The sequence below is a fragment of the Bombina bombina genome, chromosome 1, assembly GCF_027579735.1.
Source record: "Bombina bombina isolate aBomBom1 chromosome 1, aBomBom1.pri, whole genome shotgun sequence".
In the NCBI taxonomy this organism is placed as follows: domain Eukaryota; kingdom Metazoa; phylum Chordata; class Amphibia; order Anura; family Bombinatoridae; genus Bombina; species Bombina bombina.
In genome coordinates, this window is record NC_069499.1 from 635840157 (window position 1) to 635865424 (window position 25268).

Here is a 25268-nt window from a genome sequence, read left to right on the forward strand (position 1 = left end):
TTTAACCTGCGGGTTGCCTTATATTTTATTTATATCCGATGGGATGTCTCTTATTTGTTTTTTGTTTTCTTCGGGAACCTTCTGGGATTGATACTTTGTTACTTCTTTGGAAGTTGTTGGACATGTTAGTCCTCTGTTAAAAATGTCTGTTTCTTTCATGTAATTAGCAAGAGTCCATGAGCTAGTGACGTATGGGATATACATTCCTACCAGGAGGGGCAAAGTTTCCCAAACCTCAAAATGCCTATAAATACACCCCTCACCACACCCACAATTCAGTTTTACAAACTTTGCCTCCTATGGAGGTGGTGAAGTAAGTTTGTGCTAGATTCTACGTTGATATGCGCTCCGCAGCAGGTTGGAGCCCGGTTTTCCTCTCAGCGTGCAGTGAATGTCAGAGGGATGTGAGGAGAGTATTGCCTATTTGAATGCAGTGATCTCCTTCTACGGGGTCTATTTCATAGGTTCTCTGTTATCGGTCGTAGAGATTCATCTCTTACCTCCCTTTTCAGATCGACGATATACTCTTATTTATATACCATTACCTCTGCTGATTTTCGTTTCAGTACTGGTTTGGCTTTTTACAAACATGTAGATGAGTGTCCTGGGGTAAGTAAATCTTATTTTTTGTGACACTCTAAGCTATGGTTGGGCACTTTATTTATAAAGTTCTAAATATATGTATTCAAACATTTATTTGTCTTGACTATTTTCAGACAGTCAGTTTCATATTTGGGATAATGCGTTTGAATCAATCATTTTTTCTTACCTTAAAAATTTGACTTTTTTTCCCTGTGGGCTGTTAGGCTCGCGGGGGCTGAAAAAGCTTCATTTTATTGCGTCATTCTTGGCACAGACTTTTTTGGCGCAAAAAATCTTTTCTGTTTCCGGCGTCATACGTGTCGCCGGAAGTTGCGTCATTTTTTGACGTCCTTTTGCGCCAAAGATGTCGGCGTTCCGGATGTGGCGTCATTTTTGGCGCCAAAAAGCATTTAGGCGCCAAACAATGTGGGCGTATTTGGCGCCAAAAAATATGGGCGTCGCTTTTGTCTCCACATTATTTCAGTCTCATTTTTTCTTTGCTTCTGGTTACTAGAAGCTTGTTTATTGGCATTTTTTCCCATTCTTGAAACTGTCATTTAAGGAATTTGATCAATTTTGCTTTATATGTTGTTTTTTCTCTTACATATTGCAAGATGTCTCACGTTGCATCTGAGTCAGAAGATACTTCAGGAAAATCGCTGTCTAGTGCTGGAACTACCAAAGCTAAGTGTATCTGCTGTAAACTTTTGGTAGCTATTCCTCCGGCTGTTGTTTGTATTAATTGTCATGACAAACTTGTTAAAGCAGATAATATTTCCTTTAGTAATGTACCATTGCCTGTTGCAGTTCCCTCAACATCTAAGGTGCAGAATGTTCCTGATAACATAAGAGATTTTGTTTCTGAATCCATCAAGAAGGCTATGTCTGTTATTTCTCCTTCTAGTAAACATAAAAAATCTTTTAAAACTTCTCTCTCTACAGATGCATTTTTAAATGAACATCATCATTCTGATTCTGATGACTCTTCTGGTTCAGAGGATTCTGTCTCAGAGATTGATGCTGATAAATCTTCATATTTATTTAAAATGGTATTTATTCGTTCTTTACTTAAAGAAGTACTAATTGCTTTAGAAATAGAGGATTCTGGTCCTCTTGATACTAATTCTAAACGTTTAGATAAGGTGTTTAAATCTCCTGTGGTTATTCCAGAAGTTTTTCCTGTTCCTAATGCTATTTCTGAAGTAATTTCCAGAGAATGGGATAAATTGGGTAATTCATTTACTCCTTCTAAACGTTTTAAGCAATTATATCCTGTGCCGTCTGACAGATTAGAATTTTGGGACAAAATCCCTAAAGTTGATGGGGCTATTTCTACCCTTGCTAAACGTACTACTATTCCTACGTCAGATGGTACTTCGTTTAAAGATCCTTTAGATAGGAAAATTGAATCCTTTCTAAGAAAAGCTTATCTGTGTTCAGGTAATCTTCTTAGACCTGCTATATCTTTGGCTGATGTTGCTGCAGCTTCAACTTTTTGGTTGGAGACTTTAGCACAACAAGTAACAGATCATGATTCTCATAATATTATTATTCTTCTTCAGCATGCTAATAATTTTATCTGTGATGCCATTTTTGATATTATCAGAGTTGATGTCAGGTTTATGTCTCTAGCTATTTTAGCTAGAAGAGCTTTATGGCTTAAAACTTGGAATGCTGATATGGCTTCTAAATCAACTCTACTTTCCATTTCTTTCCAGGGTAACAAATTATTTGGTTCTCAGTTGGATTCCATTATCTCAACTGTTACTGGTGGGAAAGGAACTTTCTTCTGTTATGTGTGATCAGTCCACGGGTCATCATTACTTCTGGGATATTATCTGCTCCCCTACAGGAAGTGCAAGAGGATTCACCCAGCAGAGTTGCTATATAGCTCCTCCCCTCTACGTCACCTCCAGTCATTCTCTTGCACCCAAAGACTAGATAGGAGGTGTGAGAGGACTATGGTGATTATACTTAGTTTTTATAACTTCAATCAAAAGTTTGTTATTTTACAATAGCACCGGAGCGTGTTATTACTTCTCTGGCAGAGTTTGAAGAAGAATCTACCAGAGTTTTTCTTATGATTTTAACCGGAGTAGTTAAGATCATATTGCTGTTTCTCGGCCATCTGAGGGAGGTAAAAGCTTCAGATCAGGGGACAGCGGGCAGTTGAATCTGCATTGAGGTATGTAGCAGTTTTTATTTTCTGAATGGAATTGATGAGAAAATCCTGCCATACCGTTATAATGACATGTATGTATACTCTACACTTCAGTATTCTGGGGATGGTATTTCACCGGAATTACTCTGTAAAAGTACATTAAACCTTTTAATAGGTATTTAATTCATGTTAAACGTTTTTGCTGGAATGTAGAATCGTTTGCATTTCTGAGGTACTGAGTGAATAAATATTTGGGCATTATTTTTCCACTTGGCAGTTTGCTTGTTTTGATTATGACAGTTTCGTTTCTCTCTCACTGCTGTGTGTGAGGGGGAGGGGCCGTTTTTTTGGCGCTCTTTGCTACGCATCAAAAATTTCCAGTCAGTTACTCCTGTATTTTCTGCATGATCCGGTTCATCTCTAACAGAACTCAGGGGTCTTCAAACTTCTTTGAAGGGAGGTAGATTCTCTCAGCAGAGCTGTGAGACTTATGTAGTGACTGTGATTTAAAACGTTGCTCTGTGATTTTATGTTTAAAATTTAATTAGTGTTACTTTACTAATGGGAACAAACCTTTGCTAACAAGTTGTGTTGTTTTTAAAGAGTGATGCTATAACTGTTTTTCAGTTCATTATTTCAACTGTCATTTAATCGTTTAGTGCTTCTTGAGGCACAGTACGTTTTTGTTAAATAAGATTGTAACCAAGTTGCAAGTTTATTGCTAGTGTGTTAAACATGTCTGATTCAGAGGAAGATACCTGTGTCATTTGTTCCAATGCCAAGGTGGAGCCCAATAGAAACTTATGTACTAACTGTATTGATGCTACTTTAAATAAAAGCCAATCTGTACAAATTGAACAAATTTCACCAAACAGCGAGGGGAGAGTTATGCCGTCTAACTCGCCTCACGTGTCAGTACCTGCGTCTCCCGCCCGGGAGGTGCGTGATATTATGGCGCCTAGTACATCTGGGCAGCCATTACAGATAACATTACAAGATATGGCTACTGTTATGACTGAAGTTTTGGCTAAGTTACCAGAACTAAGAGGCAAGCGTGATCACTCTGGGGTGAGAACAGAGTGCGCTGATAATTCTAGGGCCATGTCTGATACTGCGTCACAGCTTGCAGAGCATGAGGACGGAGAGCTTCATTCTGTAGGTGACGGTTCTGATCCAAGCAGATTGGATTCAGATATTTCAAATTTTAAATTTAAATTGGAAAACCTCCGTGTATTACTAGGGGAGGTCTTAGCGGCTCTTAACGATTGTAACACTGTTGCAATACCAGAGAAAATGTGTAGGTTGGATAAATACTTTGCGGTACCGGCGAGTACTGACGTTTTTCCTATACCTAAGAGATTAACTGAAATTGTTACTAAGGAGTGGGATAGACCCGGTGTGCCGTTCTCACCCCCTCCAATATTTAGAAAGATGTTTCCAATAGACGCCACCACACGGGACTTATGGCAAACGGTCCCTAAGGTGGAGGGAGCAGTTTCTACTTTAGCTAAGCGCACCACTATCCCGGTGGAGGATAGCTGTGCTTTTTCAGATCCTATGGATAAAAAATTAGAGGGTTACCTTAAGAAAATGTTTGTTCAACAAGGTTTTATATTGCAACCCCTTGCATGCATCGCGCCGATTACGGCTGCGGCAGCATTTTGGATTGAGTCTCTGGAAGAGAACCTTAGTTCCGCTACGCTGGACGACATTACGGACAGGCTTAGAGTCCTTAAACTAGCTAATTCATTCATTTCGGAGGCCGTAGTACATTTAACCAAACTTACGGCTAAGAATTCAGGATTCGCCATTCAGGCACGTAGGGCGCTGTGGCTAAAATCCTGGTCGGCTGATGTAACTTCTAAGTCCAAATTACTTAATATACCTTTCAAGGGGCAAACTTTATTTGGGCCCGGTTTGAAAGAAATTATCGCTGACATTACAGGAGGTAAGGGCCACGCTCTACCTCAAGACAAAGCCAAAGCTAAGGCTAGACAGTCTACTTTTCGTCCCTTTCGGAATTTCAAAGCAGGTGCAGCATCAACTTCCACTGCACCAAAACAGGAAGGAGCTGTTGCTCGTTACAGACAAGGCTGGAAACCTAACCAGTCCTGGAATAAGGGCAAGCAGGCCAGAAAACCTGCTGCTGCCCCTAAGACAGCATGAACCGAGGGCCCCCGATCCGGGACCGGATCTAGTGGGGGGCAGACTCTCTCTCTTCGCCCAGGCTTGGGCAAGAGATGTCCAGGATCCCTGGGCGCTAGAGATCATATCTCAGGGATACCTTCTAGACTTCAAATTATCTCCCCCAAGAGGGAGATTTCATCTGTCAAGGTTGTCAACAAACCAAATAAAGAAAGACGCGTTTCTACGCTGTGTACAAGATCTATTATTAATGGGAGTGATCCATCCGGTTCCGCGGTCGGAACAAGGACAAGGGTTTTACTCAAACCTGTTTGTGGTTCCCAAAAAAGAGGGAACTTTCAGGCCAATCTTGGATTTAAAGATCCTAAACAAATTCCTAAGAGTTCCATCGTTCAAAATGGAAACTATTCGGACAATCTTACCCATGATCCAAAAGGGTCAGTACATGACCACAGTGGATTTAAAGGATGCTTACCTTCACATACCGATTCACAAAGATCATTACCGGTATCTAAGGTTTGCCTTCTTAGACAGGCATTACCAGTTTGTAGCCCTTCCATTCGGATTGGCTACGGCTCCAAGAATCTTCACAAAGGTTCTGGGTGCCCTTCTAGCGGTTCTGAGACCGCGAGGAATTTCGGTAGCTCCGTACCTAGACGACATTCTGATACAAGCTTCAAGCTTTCAAACTGCCAAGTCTCATACAGAGTTAGTTCTGGCATTTCTAAGGTCGCATGGATGGAAAGTGAACGAAAAGAAGAGTTCTCTCTTGCCTCTCACAAGAGTTCCATTCTTGGGGACTCTTATAGATTCTGTAGAAATGAAGATTTATCTGACAGAAGACAGATTAACAAAGCTTCTAAATGCATGCCGTGTCCTTCATTCCATTCAACTCCCGTCAGTAGCTCAATGCATGGAGGTGATCGGCTTAATGGTAGCAGCAATGGACCTAGTACCCTTTGCACGCCTACATCTCAGACCGCTGCAATTGTGCATGCTGAGTCAGTGGAATGGGGATTACTCAGATTTGTCCCCCACTCTGAATCTGGATCAAGAGACCAGAAACTCTCTTCTATGGTGGCTTTCTCGGCCACATCTGTCCAGGGGGATGCCGTTCAGCAGGCCGGACTGGACAATTGTAACAACAGACGCCAGCCTTCTAGGTTGGGGCGCTGTCTGGAATTCTCTGAAGGCTCAGGGACAATGGAGTCAGGAGGAAAGTCTCCTGCCAATAAACATTCTGGAATTGAGAGCAGTTCTCAATGCCCTTCTAGCTTGGCCCCAGTTAAAGACTCGGGGGTTCATCAGGTTTCAGTCGGACAACATCACGACTGTAGCTTACATCAACCATCAGGGAGGGACAAGAAGCTCCCTAGCAATGATAGAAGTATCAAAGATAATTCGCTGGGCAGAGTCTCACTCTTGCCACCTGTCAGCAATCCACATCCCGGGAGTGGAGAACTGGGAGGCGGATTTCTTGAGTCGCCAGACTCTTCATCCGGGGGAGTGGGAACTTCATCCGGAGGTCTTTGCCCAAATACTTCGACATTGGGGCAAACCAGAGATAGATCTCATGGCGTCTCGCCAGAACGCCAAACTTCCTCGCTACGGATCCAGATCCAGGGATCCGGGAGCGGTTCTGATAGATGCTTTGACAGCACCTTGGAACTTCAGGATGGCTTATGTGTTTCCACCCTTCCCGCTGCTTCCTCGATTGATTGCCAAAATCAAACAGGAGAGAGCATCAGTGATTCTAATAGCGCCTGCATGGCCGCGCAGGACTTGGTATGCAGATCTAGTGGACATGTCATCCTGTCCGCCTTGGTCTCTACCTCTAAGACAGGACCTTCTGATTCAGGGTCCATTCAAACATCAAAGTCTAACTTCTCTGAAGTGGTTTTTCTGAGTCGGTTATTGATACCCTGATACAGGCTAGGAAGCCTGTTACCAGAAAGATTTACCATAAAATATGGCGTAAATACCTATACTGGTGTGAATCCAAAGATTACTCCTGGAGTAAGGTTAGGATTCCTAGGATATTGTCTTTTCTACAAGAAGGTTTAGAAAAGGGTTTATCGGCTAGCTCATTAAAGGGACAGATCTCAGCTCTGTCCATCTTGTTACACAGGCGTCTGTCAGAAAATTCAGACATCCAGGCCTTTTGTCAGGCTTTAGCTAGGATCAAGCCTGTGTTTAAAACTGTTGCTCCGCCATGGAGTTTAAACTTAGTTCTTAACGTTTTACAGGGTGTTCCGTTTGAACCCCTTCATTCCATTGATATAAAATTGTTATCTTGGAAAGTTCTATTTTTAATGGCTATTTCCTCGGCTCGAAGAGTCTCTGAGTTATCAGCCCTACATTGTGATTCTCCTTATCTGATCTTTCACTCAGACAAGGTAGTTCTGCGTACTAAACCTGGGTTCTTACCTAAGGTTGTCTCTAACAGGAATATCAATCAAGAGATTGTTGTTCCATCCTTGTGTCCAAATCCTTCTTCAAAGAAGGAACGTCTTCTACACAATCTAGATGTAGTTCGTGCCCTCAAGTTCTACTTGCAGGCAACTAAAGATTTTCGCCAAACTTCTTCCCTGTTTGTCGTTTATTCTGGACAGAGGAGAGGTCAAAAAGCTTCTGCTACCTCTCTCTCTTTTTGGCTTCGTAGCATAATACGTTTAGCCTATGAGACTGCTGGACAGCAGCCTCCTGAAAGAATTACAGCTCATTCCACTAGAGCTGTGGCTTCCACTTGGGCCTTTAAGAATGAGGCCTCTGTTGAACAGATTTGCAAGGCTGCAACTTGGTCTTCGCTTCATACTTTTTCCAAATTTTACAAATTTGACACTTTTGCTTCTTCGGAGGCTATTTTTGGGAGAAAGGTTCTTCAGGCAGTGGTTCCTTCTGTATAAAGAGCCTGCCTATCCCTCCCGTCATCCGTGTACTTTTGCTTTGGTATTGGTATCCCAGAAGTAATGATGACCCGTGGACTGATCACACATAACAGAAGAAAACATAATTTATGCTTACCTGATAAATTCCTTTCTTCTGTTGTGTGATCAGTCCACGGCCCGCCCTGTTTTTTTAAGGCAGGTAAATATTTTTTAAATTATAATTCAGTCACCACTACACCCTTGGCTTCTCCTTTCTCGTTGGTCTTTGGTCGAATGACTGGAGGTGACGTAGAGGGGAGGAGCTATATAGCAACTCTGCTGGGTGAATCCTCTTGCACTTCCTGTAGGGGAGCAGATAATATCCCAGAAGTAATGATGACCCGTGGACTGATCACACAACAGAAGAAAGGAATTTATCAGGTAAGCATAAATTATGTTTTTTTACCACAGGATAAAATATCTAAGGGTAAAAACAGGGCTAATAATCGTTTTCGTTCCTTTCGTTTCAACAAAGAACAAAAGCCTGATCCTTCATCCTCAGGAGCAGTTTCAGTTTGGAAACCATCTCCAGTCTGGAATAAATCCAAGCCTTCTAGAAAGGCAAAGCCTGCTTCTAAGTCCACATGAAGGTGCGGCCCTCATTCCAGCTCAGCTGGTAGGGGGCAGGTTACGTTTTTTCAAAGAAATTTGGATCAATTCTGTTCACAATCTTTGGATTCAGAACATTGTTTCAGAAGGGTACAGAATTGGTTTCAAGATGAGACCTCCTGCAAAGAGATTTTTTCTTTCCCGTGTCCCAGTAAATCCAGTGAAAGCTCAAGCATTTCTGAATTGTGTTTCAGATCTAGAGTTGGCTGGAGTAATTATGCCAGTTCCAGTTCTGGAACAGGGGATGGGGTTTTATTCAAATCTCTTCATTGTACCAAAGAAGGAGAATTCCTTCAGACCAGTTCTGGATCTAAAAATATTGAATCGTTATGTAAGGATACCAACGTTCAAAATGGTAACTGTAAGGACTATCTTGCCTTTTGTTCAGCAAGGGCATTATATGTCCACAATAGATTTACAGGATGCTTATCTGCATATTCCGATTCATCCAGATCATTATCAGTTCCTGAGATTCTCTTTTCTGGACAAGCATTACCAGTTTGTGGCTCTGCCGTTTGGCCTAGCTACAGCTCCAAGAATTTTTACAAAGGTTCTCGGTGCCCTTCTGTCTGTAATCAGAGAACAGGGTATTGTGGTATTTCCTTATTTGGACGATATCTTGGTACTTGCTCAGTCTTTACATTTAGCAGAATCTCATACGAATCGACTTGTGTTGTTTCTTCAAGATCATGGTTGGAGGATCAATTTACCAAAAAGTTCATTGATTCCTCAGACAAGAGTAACTTTTCTGGGTTTCCAGATAGATTCAGTGTCCATGACTCTGTCTTTAACAGACAAGAGACGTCTAAAATTGATTTCAGCTTGTCGAAACCTTCAGTCACAATCATTCCCTTCGGTAGCTTTATGCATGGAAATTCTAGGTCTTATGACTGCTGCATCGGACGCGATCCCCTTTGCTCGTTTTCACATGCGACCTCTTCAGCTCTGTATGCTGAATCAATGGTGCAGGGATTACACAAAGATATCTCAATTAATTTCTTTAAAACCGATTGTACGACACTCTCTAACGTGGTGGACAGATCACCATCGTTTAATTCAGGGGGCTTCTTTTTTGCTTCCGACCTGGACTGTAATTTCAACAGATGCAAGTCTCACAGGTTGGGGAGCTGTGTGGGGATCTCTGACGGCACAAGGAGTTTGGGAATCTCAGGAGGTGAGATTACCGATCAATATTTTGGAACTCCGTGCAACTTTCAGAACTCTTAAGTCTTGGCCTCTTCTGAAGAGAGAATCGTTCATTTGTTTTCAGACAGACAATGTCACAACTGTGGTATACATCAATCATCAAGGAGGGACTCACAGTCCTCTGGCTATGAAAGAAGTATCTCAAATTCTGGTTTGGGCGGAATTCAGCTCCTGTCTAAACTCTGCGGTTTATATCCCAGGTATAGACAATTGGGAAGCGGATTATCTCAGTCGCCAAACGTTGCATCCGGGCGAATGGTCTCTTCACCCAGAGGTATTTCTTGAGATTGTTCAAATATGGGAGCTTCCAGAAATAGATCTGATGGCGTCTCATCTAAACAAGAAACTTCCCAGGTATCTGTCCAGATCCCGGGATCCTCAGGCGGAAGCAGTGGATGCATTATCACTTCCTTGGAAGTATCATCCTGCTTATATCTTTCCGCCTCTAGTTCTTCTTCCAAGAGTAATCTCCAAGATTCTGAAGGAATGCTCGTTTGTTCTGCTGGTAGCTCCGGCATGGCCTCACAGGTTTTGGTATGCGGATCTTGTCCGGATGGCCTCTTGCCATCCGTGGACTCTTCCGCTACGACCAGACCTTCTGTCGCAAGGTCCTTTTTTCCATCAGGATCTCAAATCCTTAAATTTAAAGGTATGGAGATTGAACGCTTGATTCTTAGTCAAAGAGGTTTCTCTGACTCTGTGATTAATACTATGTTACAGGCTTGTAAATCTGTATCCAGAGAGATATATTATAGAGTCTGGAAGACTTATATTTCTTGGTGTCTTTCTCATCATTTTTCTTGGCATTCTTTTAGAATTCCAAGAATTTTACAGTTTCTTCAGGATGGTTTAGATAAAGGTTTGTCCGCAAGTTCCTTGAAAGGACAAATCTCTGCTCTTTCTGTTCTTTTTCACAGATTGCTAATCTTCCTGATATTCATTGTTTTGTACAAGCTTTGGTTCGTATAAAACCTGTCATTAAGTCAATTTCTCCTCCTTGGAGTTTGAATTTGGTTCTAGGGGCTCTTCAAGCTCCTCCGTTTGAACCTATGCATTCATTGGACATTAAATTACTTTCTTGGAAAGTTTTGTTCCTTTTGGCAATCTCTTCTGCCAGAAGAGTTTCTGAATTATCTGCTCTTTCTTGTGAGTCTCCTTTTCTGATTTTTCATCAGGATAAGGCAGTGTTGTGAACTTCTTTTGAATTTTTACCTAAAGTTGTGAATTCCAACAACATTAGTAGAGAAATTGTGGTTCCTTCATTATGTCCTAATCCTAAGAATTCTAAGGAGAAATCGTTACATTCTTTGGATGTTGTTAGAGCTTTGAAATATTATGTTGAAGCTACTAAGTCTTTCCGAAAGACTTCTAGTTTATTTGTTATCTTTTCCGGTTCTAGAAAAGGCCAGAAAGCTTCTGCCATTTCTTTGGCATCTTGGTTGAAATCTTTAATTCATCTTGCCTATGTTGAGTCGGGTAAAACTCCGCCTCAAAGGATTACAGCTCATTCTACTAGGTCAGTTTCTACTTCCTGGGCGTTCAGGAATGAAGCTTCGATTGATCAGATTTGCAAAGCAGCAACTTGGTCCTCTTTGCATACTTTTACTAAATTCTACCATTTTGATGTATTTTCTTCTTCTGAAGCAGTTTTTGGTAGAAAAGTACTTCAGGCAGCGGTTTCAGTTTGAATCTTCTGCTTATGTTTTTCATTAAACTTTATTTTGGGTGTGGATTATTTTCAGCAGGAATTGGCTGTCTTTATTTTATCCCTCCCTCTCTAGTGACTCTTGCGTGGAAAGATCCACATCTTGGGTAATCATTATCCCATACGTCACTAGCTCATGGACTCTTGCTAATTACATGAAAGAAAACATAATTTATGTAAGAACTTACCTGATAAATTCATTTCTTTCATATTAGCAAGAGTCCATGAGGCCCACCCTTTTTTTGTGGTGGTTATGATTTTTGTATAAAGCACAATTATTCCAATTCCTTATTTTATATGCTTGCGCACTTTTTTATCACCCCACTTCTTGGCTATTCGTTAAACTGAATTGTGGGTGTGGTGAGGGGTGTATTTATAGGCATTTTGAGGTTTGGGAAACTTTGCCCCTCCTGGTAGGAATGTATATCCCATACGTCACTAGCTCATGGACTCTTGCTAATATGAAAGAAATGAATTTATCAGGTAAGTTCTTACATAAATTATGTTTTTCTGTTGGTTTTTTTCCCCTACGAGGGAAAATGTACGCAGCTTTCCGGTTGGGACCCTAGGTGCAGGCTGGTCCTGTCAAGTTCATTCGGTTTTGCGGCTGTTCGGACAGGTGGCACTGTTCTGCTCGGCTGGTTCGGTAGAAGCGCCGAGTGCTCAAGTTATCATTGTTTTTCATGTTCAACTAAGCATCCGAGAGGACCTGTGGGTCCGTGAGGTAGGAAGGATTGTTTCAGTCCTTATAGCCTTCAGTCATAGATGATCGGGCAGGGGAGTTTTTCCGCTGCGTCACTCTGACATCTGATTTCCTCATATCTTAGAGTTTCCTCCCCCATGTGGTGGAGGGCTTAATGCCCGTTACCGCTATTGAGCGGTTTGGCCTTCATTTTTTAGGCCTCTGGATGTGTCCTTTTGGGCTTGATCAGCCGTCAGACTTTACATCCGGGAGAGTAGTCCCTCCATCCAGATGTGTTTTCTCAGATTGTTCAGATATGGGGTCTTCCAGATATAGATCTGATGGCCTCTCATCTAAACAAGAGACTTCCCAGATGCCGGTCCAGGGATTTTCAGGTGGAAGCAGTGGGTGCGCTGACACTTCCTTAGTGTTATCAACCTGCTTATATTTTCCCGCCTCTAGTTCTTCTTCCAAGAGCGATCTCCAAAACCATCATGGAACAATCGTTTGGTTTGCTGGTGGCTCCAGCATGGCCTCACAGGTTTTGGTATGTGGCTCTTGTTTGGATGGATGTCCAGTTGCCAACCTTGGCCACTTCCGTTAAGGCCGGACCTACTGTTTCAAGGTCCGTTTTTCCATCAGGATCTCAAATCATTAAATTTGAAGGTATGGAAATTGATCGCTTAGTGCTAAGTCATAGAGATTTCTCTGACTCAGGGATTAATACTATGTTACAAGCTCGTTAATCTGTCTCTAGAAAGATTCATTATCGAATTTGGAAGACTTGCATTTCATGGTGTTCTTCTCATAAATTTTCTTGGCATTCTTTTAGAATTCCTAGATTTTTACAGTTTCTTCAGGATGGTTTGGATAAGGGGTTGTCTGCAAGTTCCTTGAAGGGACAAATCTCTGCTCTTTCTGTTTTATTTCACAGAAAGATTGCTAAATTTCCTGATATTCACTGTTTTGAACAGGCTTTAGTTCGTATTAAGCCTGTCATTAAATCAATCTCTCCTCCTTGGAGTCATAATTTGGTTTTGAGGGCTTTACAGGCTTCTCCATTTGAGCCTATGCATTTTTTGGACATTAAACTACTTTCTTGGAAAGTGTTGTTCCTTTTGGCCATTTCTTCTGCTAAAAGAGTTTCTGAGCTATCTGCTCTTTTTTGTGAATCTCCTTTTCTGATTTTTTCATCAGGGTAAGGCGGTTTTGCGGACTTCATTTAAATTTTTACCTAAGGTTGTCAATTCTAACAACATTAGTAGAGAAATTTGTTGTCCCTTCCTTGTGTCCTAATCCTAAGAATTCTTTGGAAAAATCCTTACATTCTTTGGATGTGGTGAGAGCTTTGAAATATTATGTTGAAGCTACTAAAGATTTTAGGTCTATTTATTATATTTTCTGGTCCTAGGAAAGGTCAGAAGGCTTCTGCTATTTCCTTGGCTTCTTGGTTAAAGCTTTTGATTCATCAAGCTTATTGGAGTCGGATCAGGCCCCGCCTCTGAGAATTACAGCTCATTCTACTAAATCAGTCTCCACTTCGTGGGCTTTTAAGAATGAAGCTTCAGTTGATCAAATTTGCAAAGCGGCAACTTGGTCTTCTTTACATTCATTTACTAAATTCTACTGTTTTGATTCTTCTGCTGATGTTTTAAGTTTTTCTTGTCATTTAAAGAATAAACTTTTATATTTTGGGTTGTGGATTATTTTTTCAGCGGAAAATGGCTGTTTATTTTTTCCCTCCCTCTCTAGTGACTCTTGCGTGGAGTTCCACATCTTGGGTATTGATATCCCATGCGTCACTAGCTCATGGACTCTTGCCAATTACATGAAAGAAAACATAATTTATGTAAGAATTTACCTGATAAATTAATTTCTTTCATATTGGCAAGAGTTCATGAGGCCCACCCCTTTTTATGGTGGTTATGATTTTTTTTGTATAAAGCACAATTATTTCCAAATTCCTTTGATGCTTTTTACTCCTTTCTTTATCACCCCAGTACTTGGCTATTTGTTAAACTGAATTGCGGGTGTGGTGAGGGGTGTATTTATAGGCATTTTGAGGTTTGGGAAACTTTGCCCCTCCTGGTAGGATTGTATATCCCATATGTCACTAGCTCATGGACTCTTGCCAATATGAAAGAAATTAATTTATCAAGTAAATTCTTGCATAAATTATGTTTTTTAGTGATGGTAAATCCTAGAGTCTTTGAAATGCTAGGCTTTACTATTACTTTAATGCAGATTTATTTTCACTTTAGTTGACATTGTCTAATCAAAAACATTGCTGTTCTTTCAGCAAAAATTAAAATCTCTACCAGAACATCAGGATCCTGGGAAGATTAAGAAGGTCAAATTAAAGCCCACTGCAAAAAAATGAACAATATTGTTTAAAAAAATAAATAATAATTCAATGTTTTGGCACATTTCATGTTTTGTCTGGAAAGCACTTTTATCTGAAGACAGGATAAAGCAATGCCGGTGTTCTCTTCCCTCCTTAGAGGCTGCCCTGCATGAATCCCTGTATAGTCTAAAACCAGCTAATGCACCCAAGCTTTGATGTAGTACAATGTGTTGCATTCGCCAGAAACAAAAATAAAATTATACAGAAGACATAAAGATTTATTGGACTTTTTTTTTTTTTAAAAAAAAAATTTAATGATTCAAAAATCTACTTTTTTTTTTTAATAGAGGTGCCCCCCCCCCAGTATACTTCAATGCTCACCTAATAAATGCTTTCACTGTTTTAGTAAAATGCCTATGCTTCATGTGTTTTGTGAACTAGTTTGCAAACGCCACTTCTTCTTAGTCTGCAGTGGCTTTTATGACTGACATGGTGAGCGCCACTGCTGGTTCTCTAAACTGTTTGAGGGTACACACAGGTTTTACAGCATAGGACTGTTTCAGCAGCATAACATTTCCTAGTAGCATTTTTGCATAAATTGTGCATTTCAGTTTTGGCCATTTGTCACTTTAAGTGCAATCCTTTACATTTTTTCCATGTTCCGGTTATCAATAATATAATCACTTATGAAGTGTATGTGAGCATGCATGAAACACATCAGTTATTTTGAGTGCTACCAAGTTGACACAGCCATGTACACTTGTTGCTTATTAAACCACACTTCTATCTTTATCTAGGCATTGAGCTTTATTCTTTTTGCATAATTTTGCCTGTTTCAATTATCTGTTTAACTTCAATATGTGTTCCATACATCGACTAATGATTTTCTATTTTTAACCTTGTACTTTCTAAAGTTACTCATGTCTGACATTCATATTTTAGAAATTGGCGCTTCTACAGGTTGCAAGTGGAAGGAAACTAATCAACATCCTACCAGAGCCTCTGGTAGACTCTCCAGATTCTCCCTTCGATTTTATTCCTCCAAAGGTATTGAAGACATCCACAGCCCTAACGTGCCAAAAAAATGTAGGGAGAGTTATCTTACCAATTGCCCCTTTTATTTCTAGCCAAAATCTTCACGACGCCTGACCACAAAAACTGCTGCTGTGGTCCTGGAAGATTTGCTCTCTGAGTCTGAGGATTCTGATCCTGATACAACCGATAAAATTTGGTTGCCAGGAAAAAATACGAAACAAACAAAAAGGTCGCCAAATGGGGTAAGTAGAAATGACACAGATTTTTATATAACCTGAGTTTCATATTTTAATCAATATGTTATATACCAAGCTCTGGTTTGGTTAATGGGACATTCTAGTGCAAACAATGTGCTCTGTTTAAAGCATACAATGGGATTAAATACAGTTGGTGCTGCTGGGCCCCTGACCACAGCCAGCAATTGGTGGGGTCATGTGACTTCTGAATTGGCTTACTTTCGGTTTTCTACTCAGGACCTGAGCTTGGTCGCTTCCTTTTGCAGGGGTTAAAGGGACATGAAACCCAAACGTTTTCTTTGATGATTGAGAAGCATGTAATTTTAAACAGCTTTACATTTAACTTCTATTATCACATTTGTTTCATTCTTTTTGTGTCCTTTGAAGGAGCAGCAATGCACTTCTAGGAGCTAGCTGAACATATTTGGTGAACTTAAGTGAGAGGCATATACGTGCAGCAATCAATCAGCAGCTAGCTCCCAGTAGTGCATTGCTGCTCCTGAGCCTACCTAGGTATGCTTTTAAACTAAGGATACCAAGAACACAAAGCAAATTAGATAACAAGTAATTTGGAAAGTTGTTTAAAATTGTATGCTCTATCAGAATCGCAATGAAAACGTTTAGAGTTTCATATCCCTTTAATTACAGTGCAAAAATGGCATGCTTTAATTTGTTGTAGCATTGATAGAAAAATTCCGCCTACTATGCATTTTGCACTAGAATGTCACTTTAAGGTTGCTGAGACCTTATTCTGACATCTCTTCTCTTCGCCATCCCTAGTGTTCATGTAAAGGACGTTGTGGGAACAAAATGTGCCGCTGCAGGAAAGGAAAGCAGAACTGCTCTGATGACTGTTTATGTGACTCTTCTAAGTGCCGCAACAGAGAGAACATGGTGAGTGTTCCTTTAAGGGACAGGAAAACTGAACATTTTCTTTGATTCGGATAGAATATACAATTTAAACAACTTTCCAATTTACTTCTTTTGTCAAATTTGCTTTATTCTCTTCTCTCTAACCTTTGCTGAAGGAGCAGCATTGCACTACCTTGCAGCGTGATGAATACATCTAGTTAGCTAATCACAAGAGACAAATGTGTGCATGCACCAATCAACAGTTAGCTCCCACTAGTGTGAGATGTACAAAATCTTTCAGCAAGGGATACCAAGAGAACAAAGCACTTCTGAAAAAGTGAATTTAAAAGTCTAAAAATGACATACTCTATCTATATCATGCAAGATTAATTTTGACTTTCCTATCCCTTTTTAAGATTTCTGGATACTGCTTAAAGGAATGACAATGTTGAATACGTGCAATAAGCACACCTAAAAAGATTAAAATGGCGTTCTAGTTTAAAAATACATGCTCTAAACCTTTTCCCTTTCGTAGCATGTGCTTAAAGAGTTGGTAAACATTTTTTTTTATTTAATATACTATTTTCTGCAGTCTTCCAGTAGACTAACATATATAATCAGAGACTAAACTATATTGAAAAATAACCTTGTGTCTGGAGATGAGGCCACTGATATTGTGTTAACAAAATCTCCAGTGTTTGGATTCAGCAGAAAAGATCACAAACTAGAAGTTAGGGAGAGATGTTACAAGGTTAGGCTTGTTATGCCTGATATGTGCTCTTTCAGTTTTCCTGACAGGAAAATCCAATGTTTTCAGCAGACAGCATCAAAATGAGTATATTGCATAGTTTATTACTGTGCATTTTATATTACAATATTACCCCTAAAAAGGAATATACTACCCACAAATCATATTTCAATCCTACTGCAGATTTGGGATAAAGCCATCAAGGCGCAGCAGCTGTAGCCTTGTCTGAAGAGTCACAGGTGTTTTCTTTGATGTGACGGTTTAACCCTCACAATGAAAGAATGGTTTGTTTAAAAATTCCATTTCACTAGAATTTTTTTTAACTAGTTAAAGGGACACTGAACTTAAAAAAATGTCTTTCGCGATTCAGATAGAGCATGGAATTTTAAGCAACTTTCTAATTTACTCTTCTTCATTCTCTTGGTATCTCTATTTGAAAAGCAAGAATGTAAGTTTAGATGCCGGCCCAAAAATTTCTGGCTAGTTAGCTTAGATGCCTTCTTTTTCAAATAAAGATAGCAAGAGAATGAAGAAAATTGATAATAGGAGTAAATTAAAAAGTTATTTGAATGCGATATCTGAATCACAAAAGAAAAAATGTGGGTTCAGTGTCCCTTAAATGTTGTTAAATTTGCTTGGAGCCAAGTAAATTACTATATTAAACTTCTTTCTTTTACAAAGATATGACGAGTCCACGGATTTCATTCTTACTTGTGGGATATTAACCTCCTGCTAACAGGAAGTGGCAAAGAGCTCCACAGCAGACCTGTATATATAGCCCCTCCCCTTCCCCTCCACCCTTAGTCATTCTCTTTGCCTGTGTTATACTAGGAAGACATGGTAAAGTGAGGTGTTAGTTTTAGTTTCTTCAATGAAGAAGTTTTTTATTTTAAATGGTACCGGTGCGTACTATTTTCCTCAGGGGGATATGGAAGAAGATTTCTGCCCTGAGGTTTGATGATCTTGGCATTTGTAACTAAGATCCACGCTGGTTCCCACAAGACTTCTGTAGGTAACCATGAGACATCTTCAGTGTGGAGACCAGTTTCATTCTACAAGCAGCATTAAGGTATGTGCAGCCTTTTTTTCTGAGGAGACTGGGTGTATCAGAACTGGCAGGCATTATTTCCCTGTATGGGAATGGGGTAAGCAGTAAAACCTATTTTAATAAGAGGGGTGTTACTGGAGTCCCTATTTTATATTTATCATTAGTTGATATTTGGGCATTATGTGACATGGGAGACGATATAAAAAAATCTTCTATGTTTTTTATTTTTGGCACTTAAAACTTATTGGTTTTATGCTTGTGGGTTATATTGTGTGTGTATTTTTACTTTAGTGCAAAACTGCATTTCCATGCGTTGTTGTTTGGGCCTACTCCAACTTTTGACCTTATGGGGCGGAGCCTATTTTGGCGCAATTTCTTCAGGCTTAGCAGCAGCAAACAATAACTCGGTGGCTCCTGGACTATATAGCTGGTCTGAAGGGTTGGAAACTTGATTCAAAGTACCTTGGGGGCAGGTAGGCGCCACAGCAGAGCTGTGGCGAGGTGCAGAGTGTATTTTTATCTTTTGACTACATGTTGATATAAGTACTTCTAAAGCCTTATTTCTGCCCTTGCTTCTGGGTGCAGTAATCTTTGGCTTAACCAACGATATTAAGTTAAATTTGGGAATAATTTAAAGTTTTTTGTGCATTTTTGAAAAATTGTTCACTTTTTCTTTTTCTTAAAGGCACAGTACACGTTTTTTCTAATGTTTATTTTATGCTATAAATAAGTGTTTAAACATCTTTTGTGGTATTACTAGTCTGTTCAAAATGTCTGACATTGAGGTTTCTCATTGTTCTGTGTGTTCAAAAGCTATTGTGCAACCCCCTCTAACATTGTGTAACTTTTGTACTGAAAGGGCTTTACAGTGTAAAAAGCATATTTTATATAAAGTAAGTGTGCCTAGGGATGATTCTCAGTCTGAAGAGAATCAGGATATGCCATCCAATTCTCCCCAAGTGTCACAACCTTTTAGCCCACACAAGCGACGCCTAGTACTTCTAGTGCGTCTAATTCCTTTACTCTGCAGGAGATGGCTGCAGTTATGTCAACTACCCTTACAGAGGTATTGTCTAAATTACCAGTGTTGCAGGGTAAACGCAGTAGGTCAAGTATTAATGTAAATACTGAATCCTCTGATGCTCTATTAGCTATTTCCGATGTTCCCTCACAGTGCTCTAAGTTGGGGATCAGGGAATTACTGTCTGAGGGTGAAATTTCTGATTCAGGGAATGTTTTGCCTCAGACAGATTCGGATGCTATGTCATTTAAATTTAAGCTTGAACACCTCCGCCTGTTGCTTAGGGAGGTTTTAGCGACTCTGAATGATTGTGATCCTATTGTGATTCCTCCAGAGAAATTGTGTAAAATGGATAAATATTTGGAAGTTCCTACTTACACAGATATTTTTTTTTCCGGTTCCTAAGAGAATTTCGGAAATTATTAGTAAGGAATGGGATAGACCAGGTATACCGTTTTCTCCCTCTCCTAATTTTAAGAAAATGTTTCCTATATCAGATACCATTCGGGACTCATGGCAAACTGTCCCTAAGGTAGAGGGAGCTATATCTTCCCTAGCTAAGCGTACTACTATACCCTTTGAGGATAGTTGTGCTTTCAAGGATCCTATGGATAAGATATTAGAGGGTCTACTAAAGAAATTATTTGTTAATCAGGGATTTCTTTTACAACATACGGCTTGCATTGTTCCAGTTACTACTGCAGCAGCTTTTTGGTTTGAGGCTCTAGAAGAGTCTCTTAAGGTTGAGACTCCATTAGATGACATTCTAGATAGAATTAAGGCTCTTAAGCTAGCCAATTCTTTCATTACTGATGCCGCTTTTCAAATTGCTAAATTAGCGGCAAAAAATGCTGGATTTGCTATTTTAGCATGTAGAGCATTGTGGCTCAAATCTTGGTCTGCTGATGTGTCATCAAAACATAAGCTTTTAGCTATTCCCTTTAAAGGTAAGACCCTTTTTGGGCCAGAATTGAAGGAGATAATTTCTGATATTACAGGTGGTAAGGGCCATGCCGTACCTCAGGATAGGTCGGTTAAAATGAGGGGTAAACAGAATAATTTTCGTTCCTTTCAGAACTTTAAAGGAGGACCCCCCGCTTCTTCTTCCACCAAGCAGCATGAAGGGGTGGCCCCCGATCCGGGACCAGATCTAGTAGGGGGCAGACTTTCTTTCTTTGCTCAGGCTTGGGCAAGAGATGTTAAGGATTCCTGGGCACTAGAAATAGTGACCCACGTTATCAATTGGAATTCAAGGATTTTCTCCCAAGAGGGAGATTTCATCTTTCAAAATTATCTGCAAACCAGATAAAGAGAGAGGCGTTCTTACGCTGTGTAAAAGACTTTTTTACTATGGGAGTTATCTGTCCTGTTCCAAAATTGGGACAGGGGTTTTACGCAAACCTATTTGTGGTCCCCAAAAAAGAGGGAACGTTCAGACACATATTTCTAAGAGTTCCATCATTCAAGATGGAGACAATTCGAACGATTTTGCCAATGATCCAGAAGGGTCAATATGACTACCGTGGATTTGAAGGATGCTTACTTACCTTCATATTCCAATCTACAAAGATCATCATCGGTTTCTAAGGTTTGCCTTCTTGGACAAACATTATCAGTTTGTGGCTCTTCCTTTCGGGTTGGCCACAGCACCCAGAATCTTCACAAAGGTTCTAGGGTCTCTTTTGGCTGTTCTCAGACCGCAAGGGTTTGCGGTGGCGCCTTATCTGGACGATATTCTGATTCAGGCGTCATCATATCATCTAACAAAATCTCACACAGACGCAGTGTTGTCTTTTCTGAGAACTCACGGCTGGAAGGTGAACATAGAGAAGAGTTCACTTGTTCCACAGACAAGGATTCCTTTCTTGGGAACTCTGATAGACTCGGTAGCCATGAAAGTATTTCTGATGGAGGTCAGAAAATCAAAGATTTTGAATACTTGCCGAGCACTTCTGTCCATTCCTCGGCCATCAGTTTCTCAGTGTATGGAGGTAATCGGATTAATGGTAGCGGCAATGGACATCGTTCCGTTTGCTCGCTTTCATCTCAGACAAAAGCAACTGTGCATGCTCGGTCAGTGGAATAGGGATTATGTGGATTTAGCTCCAAAGATAATTCTGGATTAAGAGACCAGAAACTCTCTTCTTTGGTGGTTGTCGCCAGATCATCTGTCCCAGGGGACTTGTTTCCGCAGACCTTCGTGGGTGATAGTGACAACAGATGCCAGCCTTCTGGGCTGGGGTGCAGTTTGGAACTCCCTGAAGGCTCAGGGTGTTAGGAAGTAGAGACTCCACCTGAGTCCAATCAATATTCTGGAACTAAGAGCAATATTTAATGTGCTTCAGACGTGGTTCAGATTCCAGTCAGACAACATAACGACTGTGGCATTTGTCAATCATCAGGGGGGAACAAGGAGTTCCTTAGCGATGATAGAAGTATCCAAGGTAATCTGTTGGGCAGAGGCCCACTCTTGTCATCTGTCAGCGATCTACATCCCAGGGGTAGAGAACTGGGAAGCAGATTTTCTAAGTCGACAGACTTTTCATCCGGGGGAGTGGGAACTTCACCCGGAGGTATTTGCCTCATTGATTCTCAGATGGGGCAGACCGGAATTGGATTTGATGGCATCTCGTCAGAATGCCAAGCTTCCAAGATATGGATCCCGGGCCAAGGGATCCTCAGGACGAACTGATAGATGCCTTGGCAGTACCTTGGTTGTTCAGCCTAGCTTATGTGTTTCTTCTCCTCCGACGCGTGATTGTTCGAATCAAACAGGAGAGAGCTTCAGTGATCCTGATAGAGCCTGCGTGGCCACGCAGGACTTGGTATGCGGATCTAGTGGACATGTCCTCTCTGCCACCGTGGAAACTTCCGTTGAGACAGGACCTTCTCATTCAAGGTCCTTTCCAACATCCAAATCTAATTTCTCTGCAACTGACTGCGTGGAGATTGAACGCTTGATTTTATCGAAGCGAGGAGTCTCTGATTCAGCTATCAATATTTTGATACAGGCTAGAAAGTTCCTTAAAGGGACAAATTTCAGCTTTGTCAATTCTGTTTCACAAACGTTTAGCAAATGTATCAGATGTTCAGTCTTTTTGTCAGGCTCTATCTAGAATTAAGCCTGTATTTAGACCTATTACTCCTCCCTGGAGTTTGAATTTAGTTCTTCGAGTTCTGCAAGGGGTTCCGTTTGAACCTATGCATTCCATAGATCTTAAACTATTATCTTGGAAAGTTCTGTTTTTGTTTGCTATTTCTTCTGTTCGAAGAGTTTCTGAACTTTCAGCATTAGTGTGATTCTCCTTATCTTATTTTCCATGCAGATAAGGTAGTGTTGCGTACCAAACCGGGTTTTCTTCCTAAGGTTGTTTCAAATAACAATATTAATCAGGAAATTGTTGTTCCTTCCTTGTGTCCTAATCCTTCTAAGGAGCAGCGTCTGTTACATAACTTGGACGTGGTCCATGCTTTGAAGTTTTACTTACAAGCAATTAAGGATTTCCGTCAATCATCTTCATTATTCATTGTTTATTCTGGAAAGCGTAGGGGTCAGAAAGCTACGGCTACCTCCCTTTCTTTTTGGCTGAGAAGTATCATCCGTCTGGCATACGAGACTGATGGACAGCAGCCTCCTGAAAGAATTACGGCTCATTCTACTAGGGCTGTGGCTTCCACAGCCCTATGCATTCCACTTCGATGCATCTGTGGAACAGATTTGTAAGGCTGCGACTTGGTCGTCCCTTCACACTTTTTCCAAATTTTACAAAATTGATACTTTTGCTTCTTCTAAAGCTATCTTTGGGAGAAAGGTTCTTCAAGCAGTGGTGCCTTCCGTTTAGGTTCCTGTCTTGTCCCTCCCTTTCATCCGTGTCCTATTGCTTTGGTATTGGTTTCCCACAAGTAAGGATGAAATCCGTGGACTCGTCATATCTTTGTTAAAGAAAACTAAATTCATACTTACCTGATAAATTACTTTCTTACGATATGACGAGTCCACGGCCCACCCTGTTCTTTTTAAGACAGTTTTTATTTTTTGTAAACTTCAGTCACCTCTGCATTTTTTTTTAGCCTTTCCTTTTTCTCTTCCTTTACCTTCGACCGAATGACTGAGGGTGGAGGGGAAGGGGAGGGGCTTTATATACAGCTCTGCTGTGGTGCTCTTTGCCACTTCCTGTTAGCAGGAGGTTAATATCCCACAAGTAAGGATGAAATCCGTGGACTTATATTGTAAAAGAAAGTAATTTATCAGGTAAGCATACATTTAGTTTTTATATACATTTTTCTAAGCATCTGCTATAATTTTAAAGTTGCTCATTTGCAAGAAGGTAACTAATACAAGATTGTTCCTCTTATTTTAGGACTTCCCAAAGTACATGTATATTGTCATATGTTTGGGCACTTAATTCAACTTTCATTGGGTTATTGTCATAGAATTGCTTTGTTGTATATGTGGATTCTCTTTGTCCAGATAGAAATAGTACCATTTGTCCATACAGGAGGATGCAAACGGTAATGACCAGTCGAAGAACTCTGAGAACTCAAAAGTAGACTATACTGGAGATGTAACTGCTGGTGGCTCCTTCTTTTCTGCTCCCTGTGTCACACCTACCAAGAAGGTATGTCCTATCTATACTGCTGTGAACACTACCCCCAAAGAGTAAGAGTATAAGCTGCATGAACACACATATAAAGGCTGGCAACCGGCCACTGAAAACACCCAAATTATTTGTTTAGCAAAATAACTGATGTCTGTTTAGAAATCTTTAATAAGCACGGGTTTGTGGCATTTATTTCTTCCCCAAGTAGAAAAGTTAAAGGGACGTTTATGTCAAAATTAAAAATCCATGGTAAAATGCAAGTGTTGTGTGAAGAAATACAATGCAGGTTTTCTCTTGTTAGGTGTATCCAGTCCACGGATCATCCATTACTTTTGGGATATTCTCCTTCCCAACAGGAAGTTGCAAGAGGATCACCCACAGCATAGCTGCTATATAGCTCCTCCCCTAACTGCCATATCCAGTCATTCTCTTGCAAGCTCTCAACATAGCTGGAGGTAGTAAGAGGAAAGTGGTAAAATAGTTAGTTTTTTCTTCAATCAAAAGTTTGTTTTTAAATGGTACCGGAGTGTACTATTTTATATCAGGCAGCATTTAGAAGAAGAATCTGCCTGCGTTTTTCTATGATCTTAGCAGAAGTAACTAAGATCCACTGCTATTCTCACATATGTCTGAGGAGTGAGGTAACTTCAGAGGGAGAATGGCGTGCAGGGTATCCTGCAATAAGGTATGTGCAGTTAAGTTTTTCTAGGGATGGAATTTGCTAGAAAATGCTGCTGATACCGGATTAATGTAAGTTAAAGCCTAAATACAGTGATTTAATAGCGACTAGTATCAGGCTTGCTATCAGAGGTGTTTACTCTGATTAATGTGCAATATAAAACGTTTGCTGGCATGTTTAATCGTTTTTATATATGCTTTAGTGATAAAACTTATTGGGGCCTAGTTTTTTTCCACATGGCTGGCTTTATTTTTGCCTAGAAACAGTTTCCTGAGGCTTTCCACTGTTATAGTATAAAAGTTACAGTTGGTGCAGTTAAAATTACAAACTGTGACATTCAGCTTCCCTCAGCAGTCCCCTGCATGCTATAGGACATCTCTGAAGGGCTCAAAAGGCTTCAAAAGTAGGAGCTGTGGCAGTTGTTATGACTGTTTAAAAAACATATTTTTCGTTTTGTTAATCTGTTTTTAGTATTAAGGGGTTAATCATCCATTTGCAAGTGGGTGCAATGCTCTGCTAACTTATTACATACACTGTAAAAATTTCGTTAGTTTAACTGCCTTTTTTCACTGTTATTTCAAATTTTGGCAAAATTTGTTTCTCTTAAAGGCACAGTAACTTTTTTTTATATTGCTTGTTAACTTGATTTAAAGTGTTTTCCAAGCTTGCTAGTCTCATTGCTAGTCT

The 25268-nt window shown here is 40.3% G+C and overlaps 1 protein-coding gene across 2 annotated transcripts in view; it reads left to right on the top strand.

Moving 5' to 3' along the window:
• Positions 1–25268, top strand: part of KIF4A (kinesin family member 4A) — a 351035-nt gene that overhangs the window by 271261 nt on the left and 54506 nt on the right. Inside the window, exons 27-30 of one of the 2 annotated variants that reach the window (XM_053699056.1) lie at positions 15304–15408; positions 15489–15638; positions 16413–16526; positions 23801–23920. In XM_053699056.1, coding sequence (XP_053555031.1) covers positions 15304–15408; positions 15489–15638; positions 16413–16526; positions 23801–23920 — 489 coding nt within the window. The remainder of the gene's footprint in view (positions 1–15303; positions 15409–15488; positions 15639–16412; positions 16527–23800; positions 23921–25268) is intronic. The other variant, XM_053699057.1, reaches the window with a different exon arrangement.